The 19,943-nt window shown below is 41.4% G+C and overlaps 1 protein-coding gene across 2 annotated transcripts in view; it reads right to left on the bottom strand.

The window, feature by feature from the left end:
• The window catches only part of SLC35F2 (solute carrier family 35 member F2), a 30,007-nt gene extending 10,980 nt beyond the window's left edge, over window positions 1-19,027 (bottom strand). The window contains exons 1-3 of one of the 2 annotated variants that reach the window (XM_006744668.3): window positions 18,520-19,027; window positions 3,394-3,569; window positions 968-1,095 (exon numbers count right to left, since the gene is read on the bottom strand). In XM_006744668.3, coding sequence (XP_006744731.2) covers window positions 968-1,095; window positions 3,394-3,538 — 273 coding nt within the window. In that variant the 5' untranslated portion in view covers window positions 3,539-3,569; window positions 18,520-19,027. Of the gene's footprint in view, window positions 1-967; window positions 1,096-3,393; window positions 3,601-18,519 lie in introns of those variants that run through there. The other variant, XM_081799552.1, reaches the window with a different exon arrangement.
• Window positions 19,028-19,943: the final 916 nt, after the last annotated feature.

The raw sequence follows: 19,943 nt of genomic DNA, 5'->3' as shown, positions 1-19,943 counted from the left end.
GGTTTTATATAGTGAGAAAAGTGATGCATCAAAAAGTTACAAATTTCAGGGTGCCTGGGTGGCTCAGTCGGTGAAGGGTCTGCCTTCGGCTCAGGTCATGATCCCAGGGTCCTAGGATCGAGCCCCGCGTCAGGCTCCCTGCTCAGCGGGGAGCCTGCTTTTCCCTCTGCTCCTCACCCCGGCTCGTGTTCTCTTTCTCTCTCACTCTCTCTCAAATAAATAAATAAAAATCTTTTAAAAAAAGTTACAAATTTATTGAACTGTGAAGACTAAACCTGGCATCGAGGTCTCTCACTTTCACCTTCCTTCATGAAACATTTTCTTGTTAGCAGTGGAGAGTCACTGTCATGATATAGCACACAGTTTGCTAACATCAAGACAACTGAATCAGTCTTCCTCAACACCTAGTTAAAAAGTACTGTTCTGCAGGAACATTTTTCTTTCAATCCAGCAAGAATAAACCTAAAAGAGGAATAGTGATATCAGTTTTACCTCTGGCTACCCAAGGTGCTTAATCTCTACCCCAGATGTCTACAAGGTTCTTTCCAAGGACTCCAACAGTTCCTTTTGTCTCGAATATCTACTTTACTAGCAAACCTCCAACTTTTCTGTAGCACAAAAGTATATTCACTTTATATGCCATCTTTAAACAAACTTAAAAAAGAACTCTTGTCAACATCACAACATCAATTGCCAACTAAATATTTATGCTTATTTTGGTAGCAACTGTTCTATTCTGTAACAGCATTGGCAGTTTGGGAACTGATTAACTTGCATACATTTTCACTGATTCCAGGAAATTTTACTCATTAGCACACATGCCCCACGAAGAAATAGATAGCATCCACCTGTACTTAGGTTTTCTGCCAGTGAACAGCTTTTCCATAAAATTTGGTTAGCACATATGGGCTCAGATTCTTCTCTGGAAGCTGAAAAATCCACACGGGTGAGAGGAGGCCCCCCTTACCTGGACACTGGTTAGAGTGGTGTACTGATATGCTCGGACGATCAGGTAGTTAGCTTCCACGTCTGCTAACCCAAGTAGGACGTACTTCCACCATTTTCTCTTCAAGATGGATAAAAGGTTATCACTCCCTGGTTCAAAGAAATCTGGGTTGGTACATGTTACTTGAAAATGATGCTAGGCATATCAGTTTAGAGATTAAGGAGTCAAAGCAAAGGTTTACTTTGTCTTTTGGATGTGGTCCCTTCTAATCTCCATTACTCAGAACCAAAATGCCTACAATAGCTCAGCAAGTGTCAGATTTTTTTCTACTATGAAACCCAAGCTAAGATGTCAACATAGACCAAGGATTTAAAGAATACGCCAGAGAGAAAGTAAGTAGGAGAAAAGTGGTTAAATTTCATTTCCTACTATAACAGAAACATAATAACCAGGTATGGGTTTGGATGTTGCCATTCCTGACAAGCTACAGATTATCCTATAAAAATCAAATGTTTTCTTATGAATCCAAGGGTTATTTAACCTCTGCACATGGTCATTCTTTTGGAAGAAATGTGCTTTCAAGACAAAATTAACTCAGTGATAAGTCTGAAAAAAAGATTTGGTGGCATCACTGAAGAAACACCTTTTATCCCCCAAATTCTACTTATTCAAGTTAACTGCAATTCACTTCTTTGGAGAATGTAGTAGACAGGAGATACATAATTAGCACATATATGAGAAGGCTTTATGGTAAAAATAACCTGCAAGTGAGAATCATAACCAAATAATTATCATTAAAACCCAATTAGGAGGAACATCCTGAAAACACAAAGTTAGTCTCCCTCAACATCTGACAGAGCATGGCAGGCACCCACCAACCATCCCTCGGGGGGACCTCACTGATGTACTTATGAGTCACACTGACTTCCTAAAGGCTAATGTTTACAAAGGAGCATCCAGAGCTATTAACCATGTACCCAATTCTATTTCCAACTCCTAAAGTTCTTACCAAATTTGGTACTTTCCCCTTAAGATGTTTTCCCCTCTCCCACAACTGGTTTCCACTTTCTTTCAAAAACAAGTCACTTATCCCGACACCAGATACCATTGGGCATTAAGGTTCATATTACATGAGGATTTGCAAACACCAGTGATTTCATTATGCAGCTCAAAACGATGAAAATGGAAGCACTGCCCCCTCCCAATCAGTTTGGGTTACCCATAGTCCTCACGTTTCTGAGTTCAATCTCATTTCATTTGTTTTTCAAAGTCATGCTCTCCTCTTGTGGGAAGGACATTTGTCATGACCAGCAGTCCCGAATGTGGGGTGCCGCTGAGAGCATGAGCTCGGGGGCAGGCTGGCTGAGTCGGAATCCGCCTCCACCGATTCCTACCTACATGACTCACGGCCCGTTACCTACATGTTGCACGCCTCAGTTTCCTCATCTGCAAAGTGGGGGTAACAGTAATACCCAACTGCTTCATTGGGAGGATTCAGTGAGGTAACACATCACCAAAGTGAGTTAAGCAATTAAAATGATGCCTAGCACAAAAATGTCAGCCAGAATCTAGCTCTTCCCATTTTCTGTGTGGCTAGCTTCAAATCATATTTCTATAATGACTCTAAAACAACTTCACCCAGGCGTCTGGGTGGCTCAGTCAGTTAAGCCTCCGACCCTTGGTTCCGGCTCATGTTGTGATCTCAGGGTTGTGAGCTTGAGCCCCGCATCAGGCTCCACATTCAGCAGGGAGTCTGCCTGAGATTTTCTCCCTCTGCCCCTCCCCCTGCTTTCACGCACATGCTTGCTCTCTATATATAATAAATAAATAAATCTTAAAAAAAAAAACAACAGCCAGTGATAAAGATGTTAATTCCTTGCCAATTCCTTGCCTTTGTCTCTGTCATGACATACACTTGATCTACATGTAACCAGTGCTCCATTTAATGTTCTCCATTTGGCTAGAAATACATATTTTGGAGAGTGAGGCTCTTTTTAAGGGTTTTTAATACTGTCTCTTAAATCTATCAACCATGGGAGAAAAAAATAAAACCTAACTCGTAATGGCGTTTACACTTTTTTTTATATTTTTGTTTTTCAATTTTTTTTAAAGCAATCTCTACTCCCAAAATGGGGCTCGAACTCATGACCCTGAGGTCAAGAGTCCCATGCTGAGCCAGCCAGGCGCCCCAGCAATTTTTTTATTTTTTGACAACTTCTACTGGGACAGTTTGGTACTCCCCGTTTTAATCAACAATTTCTGAGAATTATACATAAATCTCCATAAATTTTCGTAGCATTCAGGGGTGTCACAGTTTTCCAATAACTTCTATGAAAAATAGTTTCCCATTCTTGGTTTTACCTCGCATTTTATTTTTTTAATATCCAGAAGCCAAACATTTTTATGAAGGTAATTTGTCGAAAGGGTCATCCTCACATTTGACCGACCTGATTGAAATGTCAGCATCACTGTATAAAATAGAAACAGCAAGCAGTAGTTGATAAAGCTCTGAAGCATGGGGGTGTTCACTCTGTATTCTTCTGCTAGGTACTGGCTGGTGACGGCTGTCCCACATATACACAAGGACAGCATCTGACCCAGGGCAACTGTCTTCAAGATACGCCTGGGAAATAAAGGAGAAGATCAGAATGACTCGCAAGTTATTCCTTACACACACACACACACACACACACACAGAGGCTCAACACAAAGAAATATTCTAATTATTCTAGGTGGTTCTTTATTTCACTTTATTGCTTACTTCATATGCACAAAAATTGAAGTTTTGTATTTTGAGAGACTATATCTTTACTCCTTCACATTTCTGATTTTCCCCCTCATTCCCACAAAAAGACATATTCCCCACTTCCCTGACCATATAGAGATCGTTTTGATTACTAAGCTTTGTCATATACTATTTGAAGTGTGTGTATGTGTTTTTAAACACAACTTTAACTTTAGTTTTAAATTCTTCCTATGCATTAAATGTTTACCATTTTCTCAACCTTTCACTCGCCCAGAGACTTGATTTCTTCGACTAGAAGCAATGGCTTTCAAGGTTGCCTCCATGTTTGAATCTTGGAGACTTTTTAAAGGTTTTATTTTTTATTTATTTGAGAGAGAGAGAGAGAGAGAGCATGCGCACACGAGTGGGGAGAGGGGCAGAGAGAGACTCTCAAGCAGACGCCCCACTGAGTGCAGAGCCTGATGCGGGTTCCATCCCACGACCCTGAGATCATGACCTGAGTCGCAATCAAGAGCCCGACACTGACTGAGCCCCTCAGGCGCCCGTGAACCATGGAGATTGTGAACGCCAACGTTCAGCGGCATCCGGACCGACTGCATCGTTGTCCCTAGCAGTGGGTTCCAGGCATCGGTGATGTTCCAAGCTCCCTGGGTGATTCCAATGTGCAGCCAAGACTCTGAATCACTGCTCTAGAGGCTGGCACTTTGGATCCACAGAAGAATAAGACCCAGACTCTGCCTTTTGGCATCTAAAAAAAAGAGACATCTGAACAACCAACGAAAGCCACGTCAGTAAGTGGAAAGCAGAGGATGACATGAAAGATGCCACATGGGTAGAATGTACAGAACCCAGCAGCCTGTTAAACCTCAGGGGGAAGTGTTGAAAATGATCTCTGGGTTTCTTTTTTTTTTAGTATTTTTTTTATTTATTTGAGAAAGAGAGGGAGAGAGAGCACAAGTGAGCACAGGGTGGGGATGAAAAGAGGGAGAGGGAGAGAGAATCTTGAGCAGACTCTGGGCTGAGCACAGAGCTGGCCACTCGATCCCACAACCCTGAGACCATGACCTGAGCCCAAGCCAAGAGTCGGACGCTCAACCAACTGAGCCACCCAGGCGCCCCGACCTCTGGGTTTCTAGAGAAGATGACTGGACAGATACGAGGCTGCTGAGCAGGTCAGGGAATACAGGACGAGAAGAGGTTTGGGCAAGGGGAGGGTCATGAGTTCAATTTGAGAGCAGCAGAAATTGAGAGGGCTGTATTGCTGGAGGAAAAACAGTAAGAGGTTTCACAGGAGGACTCTAAGAAGGCCCCTGGTGAGTCTCTGCTTCCTGGCATTTTTGCCCCATGCGATCTCCTCTTGAGTGTGCACAGGATCTGTGACTTACTTCTAACCAGTGGAATACAGTACAAGTAATGGGATGTCATTTCCATGAATACATTCCCTAAGGTATCACTTCCATCTTGCAAGTCAACTCTCCTCTTCCCCGCTGGCCCCCATGAAACAAGCTTGTACAGAGAGACCCACGTGGAAAGGAACTGAAGGTGCCTCTGGCCAAACCCCAGCAAGGAACTGAGAACATCTGCCCACCGGTCGGCAAGGAAATGAATCTTGCGAACATTAACGTGAGCCTGGAAGCAGATCCCTGCCCACTGGAGGCTGCAGCTGGGTCCCCAGCCCTGGCAGACACCATGACTACAGCCTTGTGAGGCCCTGAAGCAGAGGGCAGAGAGATGCCTGTTCTACAACAACTGAGTCTTATTTTAAGTCTCTACGTTTGTGGTAATTTGTTACCCAGTAATAGATAACCAAGTTGAAACTCTGGACTTCAGAAAGTTAGACCCCATCTGTTTTCTCTCCACTACACATCCAGGGCCTGGAACTTTGCTGTCACTCAGTAAGTATTTGTTGAATCAATGTAAACAGATAAAGAAATGATCCTATATGCCCAAATATATGGTAACTCCAAACATAAGACACTTATCTAGTTTCCCAGTGAAGTGCAAGAGTCAGAGAAAGACTAGAAATTATGTGAGTGCCATGATACAGAAGCTAAGAGTGGAAAAACTTTTTTAAAAGGAAGAGATCATCAATATGATAGTGTCAAAAACTACAGAGAGAAGGGGTGGCATTATGCCTAAAGGGACATAGTTGGACTGGGAAGCTGGAAGTCGCTCATACCTTTGAAGAAAGCTTTCGACTAGTGGCAATGCCTAAAGTCAGATTCCAGTGGGTGGGCTGAGTAGACTATGAGCCACCCAGCGAATGCACCAAGCATAAATCGCTGTTTTTTTTTTTAAATGATGAAAAGGAGAACAGAGATAAGGAAAGAGTGTGAAGAACAAGCAGCAGTGTTGAAGACAGGTTTATTATTATTTATTATTATCATCATCTTGTTAAAGGATCAAGGAAGTTTAAACATATCTGGGAGATGAGCAGAAGGCAGTATGAGTGAAAACTTGAGGACTGACAAAAAAGAAACTGAAAAGAGATTATAAAGACAGCTCCTGGAAGGATCAGGGATCAGGACTGAGAACACCGCCACTTTTGTTTAAAATGTTCTCTATATAAATCCTTCCAGAGTTGCTCTAAGCGAAGTAGAAAATACCAAAACTGCAGAAGACAAAGAATATCTGTTCTAAGAGTTTACAATGTATTTTTTTCCTCTGGAATGTTCAAAAAGGGGAAGTTTCCTGGGTGAGTCAACCCTAGCTAAACACACTTGAAGAGCCTTTGCCATGTGTCAGGACAAGACGATAAAAACTGAGGGGCACCTGGGTGGCTCAGTCATTTAAGTGTCCAACTTGATTTCGGCTCAGGTCATGATCTCAGGGTCATGGGATCGAGCCCCATATCCGGCTCCACACTGGGCATGGAGCCTGCTTAAGATTCTCTCCCTCTCCCTCTGCTCCTCCCACTGTTGCACATGCGCTCTCTCGCGCTCACTCTCTCTAATTAAAAAAAAAAACCTGAATAGTCACTCTCTGTGCCTCAGAGGTTCAGAGTCTACTGGGGATAAAGAGGCCAGTAAACTAGGAATTAGGACAAGGCAAATACTATAATGGGCTGGCTTACAAAACTTCAAGAGTTCACCAGACAAACACAGCAAGGAAAGGCATTCTAAGCAGAAGGAACAGCATATACTAAGGCACAGAGCCCTAAAACAATATGGCACATTCAGGGATTTCAAGTGGGTTGGTGTACCTGCAAAGAAGGTGAGAGAGGAAAATGGCAGCAGATGAGGATGGGAAGAGTCCACACAAGCCAGATCAAGAAGGGCCTTGGATATAATGCTCTAAAGTTGGCTTCTTATCTTGCTGGTGGTGAGATCACTGAAATCTTCTGAATAGAAGGGAGTAAAGTGACTAGTACATCAGTAACTGATGTCTCAGCACATAGCACCAAAACCTTACCCTTAATGCCTAACATGAAAACCAGTTAAAGAGGAAAGTTGACAGAGAGCAGAGTCTAGAATAATACCCAGCTTTCTAGATCAGACAACTGGATAGATCACAATATGGTTAATAAGTTCCCAAAGGCAGCAGGAAAAGGCACATCTTTTTGTTGTTGTGAGATGGTCAAGGAAAAATATCCAGTAAGCAGTTTAGAGCTGGGAAAAAGGACTGGGTTGCAGAAATAAATTTGAGAATCAAAAGCATAGAGATGGTAACTGAAGTTGGAACATAAATGATACTAAGACACATACGTAAAAAAACAAAAAGAGGGTAAAAAAAAAAAAAAAAGAAAAGAAACACTCTGGGAAATAGCAGGACAAAGGGGCCAGAGGAAGAAGAGGAATTAGAGATAGGGATGAAGAGGCATGGCCAGAGGGAGGAAACAAGGAAGGAAGAACATTCTGGAAGCAGGAGAAGATAGCACTTTAAGGAGAAAGCGCTCTACAGTTTGGGCTGCAGCAAATTTCTCCTCACTGCACCACCCTCCACAAATCCAATCTCTACTCGATAGCAGGAGTCAATGTTCCAAATGCTAACTGAATGTTAATGGGATCACTCCCACGCTTCCTGAAATCTTTCTATGGATCCCCTTTGTCCTTAGATGAAAGCCAAACTTTAAAATGGCCTACAGGGCATCCCATCATCTGCCCTTTGCACACTTTGCCAGTCTCATCTGGGACTACTCTCTCACAGCTTTAATTTTTGATTTTTTAAATTTCTATATTTAAAATATAACAAAGTATAATGTATAGCCAACACGCATTTATGTATCTACCAAGGAGCTTAAGAAGAAAACATTGGCAACATCGACATATCCCCCTCCTGCCCTCCCCAGCTTCAGCTCTCTGAGGTAACTAGCTAATCCAGAACTGGGCATTTATCATGCCATGCATTTCCCTATATTTTAATATTTATGCAAATATCTCTAAGCAATAAATAGCATTGTTCCGCTTGTTTTAAAATTTTATATAAACAGCATAATATGTATGTATACTTTTGTTGCAACTCGCTGTTTTGACCCACATTGTAGGAGAGTCATCCATGTTGATAAGTTAGTTTTGGTTCATTCCTTTCTATTACATGATCATATCACTTTATGCATTCCCTTCTTGATATTTAGGTTGTATTCCAATGTGTGTGTGTGTGCGTGCATGCACGCGCACTCTTATAAACAATGCCCCTACGAACATTATTGCATATGTCTCCCGATGGACATATCTAAGAGTTTTTCTGGTTTTTCGCAAACTGGTGCAAATGGGCTGCTGATATGCTAAGATGTAATCTCCTCAGGATGGCCTGACATAAGCACTCAGGATGGCCTGATAGGGACTACTCAGAGTATCCTACAAATATAATGACTTCCTATTTGTTCCATGAAGTTTAAAGGAATCATTTGCTCTGGAGAAATATCTCGGAGTGGAATGGTTGCTCTTAGGCTAACAGAAGCATCTTCAATTTTGTTTTGCTAGATGGCTCTTTTTAAAGGGTTGGGTTACTTCATGTTGTTCATTTACTCTGTTACTCTCAAAACTGCGGGAATCTCCACCCTTCAAGGGAAAGAATGATATCAATAACTGGTCAGATGCAAAGACATTTTTTTTTAGACTATGGAAGGACATTTTCAGTCAGGTAAGCAAAGAGTTCAGGGCTTGCTCCCACAAGAGTAGCAGTCTTTCTAGGGATGCTCTGCCCGTCACAGGCTGATGAGGCAAAATGGATCCAGGGCTTTTGACCTCTTCCTCTTATGCTCACTTCTTTCTAAAGTAGACATTGATTCTAGTTTTTAGGCTAAACAAAAGAAGTCGGCTACTTGGTCTGCCTAGAGCACTAGGAGTCTACAGAAGTTAAGGAGCCAAGGCCAAAAAGTGGGAAAGTGTATTCATTCTGTGTCACTGTCCCCAGCTACATACTTCCCTCAAGAATCATGTGAGGAAGTAACCTACACAAAGAAATGCTTCCAATTCTCCTGCATTTCATTGTTCAACTGGTAGCTCTACAGCACACGTTCTCAACATAATCCTCACCACTCCCCGGAGAAAAGCATGACTCCCCTCCTGTTATGGACGAGGAAAATGATACTCGGAGGGGCTCCATAATTCACCCACAGTCATACAGCTAGGAGAAGACACAGGAAGTCAGTACTCTCAGCTATTAAAAGACTAATCAGGGGTTCAAATTTGCGTAAAGAAAAGGACCTAGAGAAACTTCTCCTCTCTTCCCCGGAAGGAAGTCTCAGAAGGACAGAACTTTGGAGCTAATCTCCACTTTTTTTTTAAGTTGAAGAGACTGTGACCCAGAAGAAGGAAGTGTTTGCCCAACATGATACAGAAGGCAAATTGATGCCCAAATTTTCCGATCACCAAGTATCTGCTGTTGCACATGGTGTTGGGATAATACGTGAGATAATCCCTCCAAGTTGGTATCTTCTCATTTTCTGTATCTCTTTCTCCGCACTGCCCTCCCCCAGACCCTCTCTTCACCCTGCTTCCCTTCTCCATTATGATTTCATAAGAGCCGATACTACAAAACCCCTTCTTCAAAGGATCCTTGCACCCCACCTCACTGCCAGGAAAGGAGTTGAGGCTGATCTCTCTCCTACCAGTACGTGCCCTGCTTCCCTGTCCATCAGCGGGCAGGTGGATGTCCAAAGTACAGGGCACCAGCGAGCTACCCAAGTGGCCCATAACCTAACCAAAGTCAGAACATTTTTCACATCCCATAATGGACTCAAAAGCAATGATAAATTTGAAATAGGTGAGAATAATAAGTCTGGGAGCACTAAGCCCTGTTCACAAATTGATAAAATTCCTCTAGTAAGCTCCCATTTGCCATCTAAAATAGCACAATTAAAATAAATAAATAAATTAATAAATAAATAAATAAATAAATAAATAAATAAAATAGCACAATTAAGCAAGCTGTCCTCCAACTATAAAGTATCACCATCTTCTAAAAAAAAATCGCAAATTCAGTATGGAGATTTAAAGTTACAGGAATGCACTTCTCTTGGCTCCAAATCATAATGACCTCATCTATAATGGAGAAGCAAGAGAGCAAGAGCAAGAGACAGGGAGAGAGAGGGAGAGAGAGAGAGATAGAGAGGGAGAGAGAGGGAGAAGCTGAGAATCTGAAGGGGGTGGAGGCTGAACAAAGGGAAAAAGAAGAGAAAAATACTCAGACTTATCACGAGAGATACTGAAGGCTTCAGAACAATTTTTGTTACTAAGGCTTCACATTTAAGCATTTGCATTTCACCACAAAGTCCTAGTTCACAGGAATTCTGACCTGAACACAGGGACTCTCTAAACCATAACAAAACTTGTTCCTTTCTAAGGGAAGCTGCCAGAAGCAACGTGCATCTAACCATGGGATATATCCTGTCGCGGTTTTTCAAACAGAATCTCCACTGCAGTGAACTTCAATGGCAGGATATGGTCCAACCCTAAGATACCATTTCCCAAGGTGGCTTCCCGCTGTGGGAGCCAGGCCTCCGGAAAACAGAGCAAACAAGAGTTATCAATCATTAGGGGGTAGGGTGTCAAACCACAGGCAAGATAAATGAATAAGGTCACATTACTACTTGAATATATTATATGAATTTAAGAATTTAGGGCGCCTGGGTGGCTCAGTCAGTGAAGCGTCTGCCTTCGGCTCAGGTCATGATCCCAGGGTCCTGGGATCGAGTCCCGCATCGGGCTCCCTGCTCAGCAGGGAGTCTGCTTCTCCAGCTGCCCCTCACCATGCTCATACTCTCTCTCTCTCACTCTCTCTAAGTAAATAAATAAAAATCTTAAAAAAAAAAAAAAAGAAGAATTTAAGGATGGAAAGAAGAAAAGAGTTTTAAAGCATTTTATTTCCCCCTTCCTTCTTCCAGAAAACATAAAAGTATATATCTTAATATCCTTTCCATTCCAAAATATTCATGCACACACTTGCTAATGAAACTATGTCTTCTATCTTCTCTTATTTGTGTATTCGGTCATGTATTCACTGAAGTTCATTGGGTGCCTAACAGATGCCAAGCAAAAGGGATTTAGAATTTAAAAGGCCCACATATTTCCCGGTCCCAGACCCTATTCTACCCAGACCAGATCAGGGGGCTCACGCTTTGTGCCCTGAAAAAATACCACATCCCTCTCTTGTAACACCTACCACACTGCTTGTGGGTCTCCTCCCCACCAACTCTATACTCCAAGAGGACAGGGACATTGTATCTTCCACGATGAACACAGTGCCTGGAACATGTAAGTGCCTAATGGGACACTGGTCATTTTTAAACATGATAAGGAGCTTTCTGTCTGGTAGAGGAGAGAGACCTCACCACACAGAACCACAACAAGATAGGAAGTGTCAGTGCTGAGCTGGGTCTGTAGCCAGGGGGAAGAAAGGATCCAGACTGCCCAGAGAAGGTTCACACACGGTGAAACACTTGATTATGGACCAGGAAAGTCAACAATGTCCAGGAAGATTCGGGAATGAAGAAAACGCTATAAGGTTCTTGCCTATTTCAAACACTAGTTTTACATAAAATACACATGAGGCACAATGATCAAATTGATTCATTTCTTTAGCTCTTCTTGACTTGCAACAAGTTAGACCAGCAGTCCTCTCCTTAAGTGTATATTTTTAAAAAAATCATTGGAGGATTTAAAACAAATGAACAAACCTGACCTCAGCCCAAACCAGTTGAATCAGATTCTCAGGAGGTGGGGTCCCAATATCAGTCTATTTGAATAGCCCCCTAACTGAGTCTAATATACAATGAGGTTGGCAAACCACTGAGTTATTCTCTCCCTTTTATTTGAAGAAAAAAAAGAGCTCCAAATGAATGATAAAATGCATTGCTGGAATGCAAATCACACATTTTTCTTCACTTTATGTCTCAATAAATCTGTACTGCTGGGTTGCACACTGTCAGCTAAAGGCAGGATTTTATATTAGGGCTAAAAGACTCGTACAGAGCACAGCTTCCTTGGGGAGGTTTTAAAATCCATCACACCTGCCACCTGTAAATACCTGGTACAGAATAATAATTTCCAGCCCCTCTATAAAAATCCTATTACAATTCTGAAAAGAAATATTCGTTTAGACCAAATCCTCACCCTTAGCATATAGATTATCCAGGGTCTATTACTAGAGCATTTTAAACAATACTGGCAACAAGCTAGAAAATAAATGGTCTTCCTTTACATAGTGAGAAGCAGCCTCGATTCTTTCCATATCTACATTTCTATGATTCAAAAATTTAGCCATTGGTGTATCATGTCATTCTAATAAACACCAGGAGTTAGCACTTTGGAAGAACCCATAGTATCGTGTAAAAAGGCGTATTCAAGGCCACAGAAGCCAAATTTCAAAGATTAGAAAGTGTACTAGGATATATCGTTACCTTAAAAGGAAGACAAGTAAGGAAAGGAAATGTGTTTTCTTTTCCCCCCACTAGATTATGTCTTACTCAGAGTAGATGCTCAGTAAATGCTTATTAGATTAGTGAATAAATGTAATTAATTCTTGAGATGTGGTAATGTTAAATGAGATTTCATAACGTTAAAATGCAAGGTAGACAAATACCGTAGCCGGAGACACTTAGAAGTGAACTCAAGCAATGTTGACAGTGCATGAATTAGAGAACACTGGGGTCTAGATTTAAATTTGAAACATGAAAGAAAAGAGAAACAGGTGCAGGCAAGTGGAAAACGGGTTCACACATGTTGTGTTTTATAAAAGGCTGGTGGAGATTGCACCCCAGATGTGATCTTTAGGAAAGAATTCCTCGTGAACACAGTGGAGAGAACTGTAGACTTTAAATCTGAGGGTTTAATTCCACCCCTTATTAGTGTTATGAAGTTGAATTGGTCTCTCAAAAACTGTTTCTTTTTTTTTAATTTTTTTAAGATTTAAATTTATTTGAGAGAGAGAGAGAGCACGCACACAGGAATGGGGGCAGGCGCAGAGGGACAGGGAGAGAGACATTCCCAAGCAGACTCCCCGCCGAGTGTGGAGCCCAATGCGGGCTCGATCTCACCACCCAGGTGATCAGGACCTGAGCCGAAATCAAGAGTCAGATGTTCAACTGGCTATGCCATCCAGGCGACCCGTTTCTTTTTTTTAATGGGTGTAAAGCCACCTGTGTGGGTTTAAGGACTAATTAATGTAACCTATAGAAAAGCACCTACCGCCTCAGGCACTCAATGAATTTCCTTTCCTTCCTTCCCCTGGCTTTCCCAGCCTTTTAGAAAACTTTCTGACCAGAACTGTCCAACAGAAATTTCTGCAATGACGAAAATGTTCTGTAAATACACCATTCAGCAGAGTAGCCTCCAGCTGTAGGTAGCAATTAAGCACCTGTAATGGGGCTGATGTACATGAGGAGCTGAATTTTGAATGTTCTGTAATTTCAATTTAAATTAAAACAGCCATAAATGGCTAGAGTAGGAACAGACCAACAATGTGCAGTGGAGTTACTGCAGTGATGGAAATGTTTGAGAAGGGGCTGCTGAGCGTCTGAAATGGGGCCAGGAGCGTGAATGAGGACCTGAAGTTTCTACTATAGTTCAATGTAATTCATTTTAATATAAGCAGCCCCATGTGGCAGGAGGCTATCGCACCGAAGACCACAACTCCAGACCAGTGCTTCTCAAATCTTAATGATTTGAATCACCTGAATCACCTGAATATCTTGTTAAACTGCACGTCCTGGGGGCACCTGGGTGGCTCAGTCAGTTAAGCATCTGCCTTCGGCTCCGGTCATGATCCCAGGGTCCTGGGATGGAGTCCCATGTCCGGCTCCCTGCTCAGCGAGGAGTCTGCTCTCCCTCTCCCTCTGCCCCTCCTCCCCACTCATGCTTGCGCGCTCTCTCTCTCGCTCTCTCTCAAGTAAATAAATAAAATCTTTTTAAAAATTGCATGTTCTGATTCAATACGTTTGGAGAGAAGCCTGAGACTCTAAATCTCACACCAGCTCTCGGCGATGCTGATGTTTCTGGTTCATGGACCACACTTTGAGGAGCAGGACTCTAGAGCAGTGCTTCTAGTTCTGCGGTCTCTCAACTCTAGGAATCCATGGAACTAGTGACAGCAGTCTGGTCAGAATCTGTTTTTGACACTTCAAAAAGCTTAACGATTCTTCTGACCATTGCTGGTAAGAAAGCAAAATAACACAATCCTTACTGGGGAGGCAGCATGGGGTGGAGGGGGCATTTCTAGCAATTTTACTTCTAGGGGTCTGTCACCAAATCCTCTGGCAAAAATACAAAAGGCCTACATACAGGCCATTACGCTATTATCTATAATAGTAAAAGACTAAAGAAAAAACCTAAATGTCTACCAATAGGGAACCAGCCGAATAAACACAAAGGAGGACTGTGGGCTATCAAAAGCCCGGCAAACATTTCTATCTACCTGGTATAAAGTGAATGCCAGGATCTACTTTAAAAAGAAGCAAATGTGGAGGAAAATGAGTAGGGTATGCTAACATTTACCTGTATTTGTTATTTTTAAGTGTAAAGATAAAACCAAAACTGTTTTCAAAGTTATCTATAGGTCAGGAAAGAGAGCAAAGTAAAAGGTATATGTCTGAATATATCTTGTTTTATAGTTTTGTCTTAGGAGCCATGTGACTGTTTTACAGAATTATGCAGCAAAAATTTTATTTTTAAAAAGCCATCTCTAGGGGCACCTGGGTGGCTCAGTCGTTAAGCGTCTGCCTTTGGCTCAGGTCATGATCCCAGAGTCCTGGGATCGAGTCCCACACCGGGCTCCCTGCTTGGCGGGAAGCCTACTTCTCCCTCCCCCACTCCCCATGCTTGTGTTCCCTCTCTCGCTGTCTCTCTCTCTGTCAAATAAATAAATAAAATCTTAAAAAATAAATAGCCACGTCTAAAATAAAACACAGGGGTACCTGCCTGGCTGGCTCAGTCAGTACAGCATGCAACTCTTGATCTTGGGGTTGTGAGTTCAAGCCCCATGTTAGGTGTAGAGATAACTTAAAAACAAAATCTTCAAAATAAAGTAGAATAAAATAAATACATAAAAAAACAAAATGTTACATGACTTAAGGATGCTTTAAGTTGGTAGCAAAACCAAATAGAGAGGAATTATTTCAAGTGAATTTAAAACACTGATTTGATAGTACATTCCTAATGGAATAGACCATAGAAGAGTAAGAACTGTAAAATATCTTAAACTATTTGGAGGCAGTATTTGGGGGGGGGCGGTAAAAGGAGGTGGAGAGAGAGAATCTCAAGTAGACTCCCCACTGAGCATGGAGCCCAATGCAGGGCTCAATCTCATCACCCTGAGATCGTGACCTGAGCCAAAATCAAGAGTCGAACGCTTAACCGACTGAGTCACCCAGGCTCCCCTGGAGGTAGTATTAATGTTATTCTGAGACTGTGTGTATATACCATGGAATAAAGCAGAAAAAATATATATATACTGATACATTGATTTATAGTATAGGAAAAAGGAGATGAAGATGTTGAACAGGTAAGTTAAAACCCCTTATTGTTCTGAACTTTATTGAAAAATAGAATTAACTCACACGGCATTTTATATATTTTAAAGATATGTAATTCCTATCTCTGTCCACTGAAGAGCCTGTCTGAAACAATGACCAACCAGCAATCATGGACACTCTTAGTGCCTAGATATGGCAACTAAATAGGATTTCCCACTAAAAAGAACTAGAGCTCCCTGGAGAATGGCTGATTTCAGACCTGGGGTAAGAAATGTACAAAATAAGCCTAGAATACCTTGTCACACCAGATGGCAGGAAAGTGAGCAAAAGACTAAAAGACTAGTGGCGTCATAAAAAAAGACATTCTGAACATCAATAAGAACAGCTACAATGGACCAAAATACCTCAAATACATTTAAATCCATGAGTTAATAAGCAATGCTTAAAATTTTAAAAAAAATAAAAATAAAACAGATGGAGTGCCTGGGTGGCTCAGTCAGTTAAGCGTCCGACTCTTGATTTCGGCTCAGGTCCTGATCTCAGGGTCAAGAGATCCAGCCCTGCATCTGGCTCCTCGCTCAGCAGGAAGTCTGCTTGAGATTCTCTCCCTCTCCCACTGCCCCTCCCTCTGTGCGTGCTCTCTCTCCCTCCCTCTCTCTCTCTCCCTCACTATAAGATAATAAACAAATAAATCTTTAAAAAAATAAAAATAAAACTTGCTAGTCATCTTTGAAGGATGCTAGGGAACCAACACCCATTATTTTAAAAATTCACACATAAAGAGGAAGAAGCAAACATTTACCGTGCCCTTCCTATACAAATGATACCTCAGGGCAATGAGCTGATGACAGAGTTTGTCTATGCAGAAATACATAAATTAAATAATTAAAAATAATAATTAAAATGGAATAATAATTAAAATATTTATATTTTATAATATAAATATTATATTTAATAATATGTTAAAAACAGAATGACAGAAATAGAATGGCTTACAACCCCTAATAAAATAAGGAATGTAGGTCATAAACCTCAATAGCTCCTAAGAGAGCAAAGAAACAAGCAAACTTTATGCATCTCCTGATGGCAATACACAATATCTATGAAATATTCTTGCCAAAAAAAAAAAAAAAATAGGACCACAGGATTTTTAAGGGGGCCCACGGACCAGGTCAATGAAAATATGCTGGAGAATCTATGAACTTGGATGGGAAAAAAATACACCCTGATTTTCAGTAATATTTAACTGAAGTTTAACATTTCCTTCAAATATAAACATAGGCAACGAACTACAGCAGTAGTATTAACAATGCCTAAGACCTTGCTGCCAAAGAATCACATCTTCTTATCAGATGACATGTTGGTGAAATTCAAAATACCATTTACAGTCATCATGACTCCACATCATGATGGTTTAACAACCATTCGTGATACTTCTTATTTAATGTCTTCTTTTTTAAAAAAGAGACATATTTAAAAGAAAAGAAACATATATATTAACATATATCACAACGTGTTTTTAATCATTTAAGACCCAAACAGATGAAACTGTTGCCATTATAATCCCATTTGTTATTTTATGCTTTTAAAAACATTTTGAGAAGGAAATACTGTAAACCCACCAGGAAGATACAATCAGCAAACCCCAGAATGTGGTAAACTCTACATGACAAATGAACAGTTTCTTCAAAAATAAACTGCAAGAAACATAGACCAAGAGGAAGCCTACAGAAGAAAAGAGACGTCAATACAAGAACCCACTGAAACGTATGGACCTTACATGCATCCTGATGTGAAGAAACTAGTTTAAAAACTATGTGATAGTTGGGGAAATTTGAACATGGACTAGATATTTGATACTAAGGAATTACTGTTAATTTGTAGGTGGAATAATGGTATTACGACTATGTTTTTTTAAGTCCTTATCTCTTAGAGATTAATACTGAAATATTTATGCATGAGGTTCTATGATGCCTGAGATTTACTTTCTGATAATCTAGAAGGGAGGAAGTGGAGAAGAAACAAGATGAGTTGGTAAGTTTTGAAAATGGGTGATAGACAAAAATAAACTCAAAAGGGATTAAAGACCTAAATGTTGAGACCTGAAACCAAGAAGTCCTAGAAGAGAGTACAGGCAGTAATCTCTGACATCAGCCATAGCAACATTTTTCTAGAGATGTCTCCTGAGGCAAGGGAAACAAAAGCAAAAATAAACTACTGGGACTACACCAAAATAAAAAGCTTCTGCACAGCGAAGGAAACAAAACTAAAAGGCAGCCTACTGAATGGGAGAAGATACTTGCAAATGATGATATATCCCCTAAAGGGTTAGTATCCAAAATATATACAGAACTTAAATAATTCAACATCCAAAAAAACCCCCAAATAATCCAATTTAAAAAATGGGCAGAAGACATGAACAGTCATTTCTCCAAAGAAGACATGCAGATGGCCAACAGACACATGAAAAGATGCTCAACGTGACTGGGCATCAAGGAAATGCAAATCAAAACTACAATGAGGGGCGCCTGGGTGGCTCAGTCGGTTAAGCGTCCAACTCTTGGTTTTGGCTCAGGTTGTGATCTCGGGGTCTTGAGATCGAGTCCGGAGTCGGACTCCGTGCTCAGGGGGGGCGTCTGCTTCTCCCTCTCCCTCTGCCCTTCCCCGCCCCACCCCAGCTCCTGTGCATACACGCGCACATGCTCCCTCTCTCTCTCAAATAAATAAATAAATCTTTTAAAAACAAAATGAAATGAAAATGTAAAGTAAGTTGCATTGCATATTGATATGGACAGAGTAACAGTGGTCAGCTCTGCTGGACATTATAAATCCAGCAAAAGGGAACTTGGCAAGTTATCCATTTCTCCAGTCCTGCATAGGACCAAGAGTCCCCCGATCTGTTAACAAGTCACTCACAATCAGAAGGCAGGTACCAAGAGTAGAAGTATGGGTGTCATAAAGGTAGGGGGTGGCTTGGACAGACATGTGATTTCTTTTGTCTTTGCTCTACATTCACCGAGCAACTTCAGGGCTCATACTTCCCAAGTAGATATTTCTGTTGGGATGGTCTTCCTGGGAGCACCTGTCAAATTTAACAGCAACAACCCTCATTATAAATTAATACATTTATTTTCAGGTATAAATGTGAGTTTGAACAGCAAGAATCATTTTATCTAGAGCCTGGTGACCCCCTCCAAAGAAATGACCATGATGTCCCAGACACAGAAGACTGGAATATTCCACCAACGTACAGGAATCCAGAGCTTCAGAGGTCGGCTTTCTTATCTACAATGCTAGAAGCATATTCATAAAGGTTTGCCAAAACCACAGTCCGGTATTTAACTAAGTAATGAAGCAAGCTCTTCCAAAAATTGCACCATAAATAACACCCATCAGATTTTCTTATACTTGTGATTATTATGCAGAACAATGGGACAGGACGCTTCTGAAATTAGCAAAACATTTTTCCTCTATTTATCTTCACCATACATCCTGTTGAACTTCTTAGACTCGAGGTGGGCGAGTGGGGCTAACCAACTTTTCAGTATTCTATAACAATACAACAGAAGTTGAGAGAAGAGCAAGCTTAGTGTGGGTCTAAATCCAGCAAGGAATCCATCCAATTGCACCCATTCACTTTAATTGTACCTCAAGGTATTCCCACCCAGTCCGAATTTCAACCTCTGGACCTTCCCAACCCTGCTCATTCCTGGAATTGTTTCTCTTTCCCCCCTCCCCAATGATTTTATTTATTTGAGAGAGAGAGAGAGAGGGTGAGCAGGAGGGAGAGAGAGAATCTCAAGCAGACTCTCCGCTGAGCACGGAGCCCGAAACGGAGCTCCATCCCACAACTCTGAGCACAACCTGAGCCAAAACCAAGAGTTGGGCATTCAACCAACTGAGCCAGCCAGGTGCCCCAGAACTGTTTCTTTCTATTCTAACTCTGTGGGAACAAGAGCAGGCCTATAGCCAAAGGATACTAGTGGAAGGGAAATGAAGTCAATGACTACAATGATTGATGGGTCAAACTGCCAGATTGAACCTTAAAATTAACAGAGAATTTAGGTGGGATTATTGGACATTTTTTGCCTTTCTTTTTTTTTTTTTTTAAAGATTTTATTTATTTATTTGAGAGAGAGAGAAAGAGCACAAGAGGGGGGAGCGGGAGAGGGAGAAGCAGACTCCCCGCCGAGCAGGGAGCCCGATGCGGGACTCGATCCCGGGACTCCAGGATCATGACCTGAGCCGAAGGCAGTCGCCCAACCAACTGAGCCACCCAGGCGCCCTGGCTTTCTTCTTTATCCATTTTGTGAATACCAAATTTTCTAACAAGGAGAAGT

Source organism: Leptonychotes weddellii, chromosome 11 (genome assembly GCF_054177405.1).
Source record: "Leptonychotes weddellii isolate Sample4059 chromosome 11, ASM5417740v2, whole genome shotgun sequence".
Classification (NCBI taxonomy): Eukaryota; Metazoa; Chordata; class Mammalia; order Carnivora; family Phocidae; genus Leptonychotes; species Leptonychotes weddellii.
This window is presented reverse-complemented; position numbering and strand designations above follow the sequence as displayed.